The sequence below is a fragment of the Orycteropus afer genome, unplaced genomic scaffold, assembly GCF_000298275.1.
Source record: "Orycteropus afer afer isolate SDZICR_OR568_19922 unplaced genomic scaffold, OryAfe1.0 scaffold00360, whole genome shotgun sequence".
In the NCBI taxonomy this organism is placed as follows: domain Eukaryota; kingdom Metazoa; phylum Chordata; class Mammalia; order Tubulidentata; family Orycteropodidae; genus Orycteropus; species Orycteropus afer.
This window is the reverse complement of record NW_006921947.1, coordinates 2,961,254-2,962,286: the sequence shown is the minus strand read 5'-3', so window position 1 is coordinate 2,962,286 and position 1,033 is coordinate 2,961,254. Positions and strand designations below refer to the sequence as shown.

Here is a 1,033-nt window from a genome sequence, read left to right as displayed (position 1 = left end):
ATATTCAATGTTTCCTTTATTTGAGTGTAGTTATCTTGTGTTCACCAGGTCACAGAGAGTGTATGGAGATTCTGCTGGCAAATAACGTTAACATTGACCAAGAAATACCTCAGCTCGGAACTCCCCTGTATGTTGCCTGCACCTACCAGAGGGTAAACTGTGTGAAGAAACTTCTAGAATTAGGTAATTTCCAGAAATCTTTTCATGAGAAGAAGCTAGTTACCATGTTGGTCTTCCATGGTTTCAAAGATGAAGTTCTTGTCATGATGGGGGAAAAAAAATAGCATTTGATGTTTGAATGCTAAAAGCAGAAGTTTATGAGAAAAATGAGAGATATGCTTCTCATTTCTGTTTCCTTTGATGTTGGCTCCATTTACACAGCGTGGTTCACTCTTGTAATCACAAGATGGCTGCCAGCAATAACTGTGTTTGTAGCCTTCTTATCCATACCCAGCAAGTAAGAACAAATATATTTTTCCCCATAAGTCCTGGTATTGGTTGCAGGGGGTAGGGTGGGGATGTGGATGGTGGTGGTTGGGAGGAGTAGTTGTATTTCATTGGCTCTTCTTGAGTCACTTGCCTATGTTTGAACCAATCATGGTGGCCAAGGGAAGACAATGCACTGGTGCACGTAGGCCTAGATTTCCTTCTACACACACTGCAGTTGGGCTTAACTGCAAGCTCAGGAATGGGAATCCCAAGGGGGTGGTTCTCCAGAGAGATCTGGGTGTGGTTATCAGAACGATACTGGGCAGTGAAAACAACAGATGTTCACCACACTATTGACCTCAATCTTGTTATTTAATGATTTTTCTTTTTTTTTCTAATTCTAAAAGGCATATACAAAAACCGAGAGTCTAGTGAAAATGTTTTGAATACAATGTTTTGAAATTATTACTTGGTTAAAGAATCCTCAAGCTTAGCCACTGACATAAAGGTGTTGTTGTTGTTGTTGTGTGCCGTCGAGTCGGCCCCGACTCATAGCGACCCCTCCTTGGGTTTCCAAGGCAGTATCACTACGGAAGTAGGATTG

General features: G+C 41.5%; 1 protein-coding gene across 1 annotated transcript in view; it reads left to right on the top strand.

Moving 5' to 3' along the window:
* ASB11 (ankyrin repeat and SOCS box containing 11) overlaps positions 1–1,033 on the top strand; it is a 43,017-nt gene that overhangs the window by 37,392 nt on the left and 4,592 nt on the right. Inside the window, exon 5 of the mRNA XM_007952834.1 lies at positions 49–183. Coding sequence (XP_007951025.1) covers positions 49–183 — 135 coding nt within the window. The remainder of the gene's footprint in view (positions 1–48; positions 184–1,033) is intronic.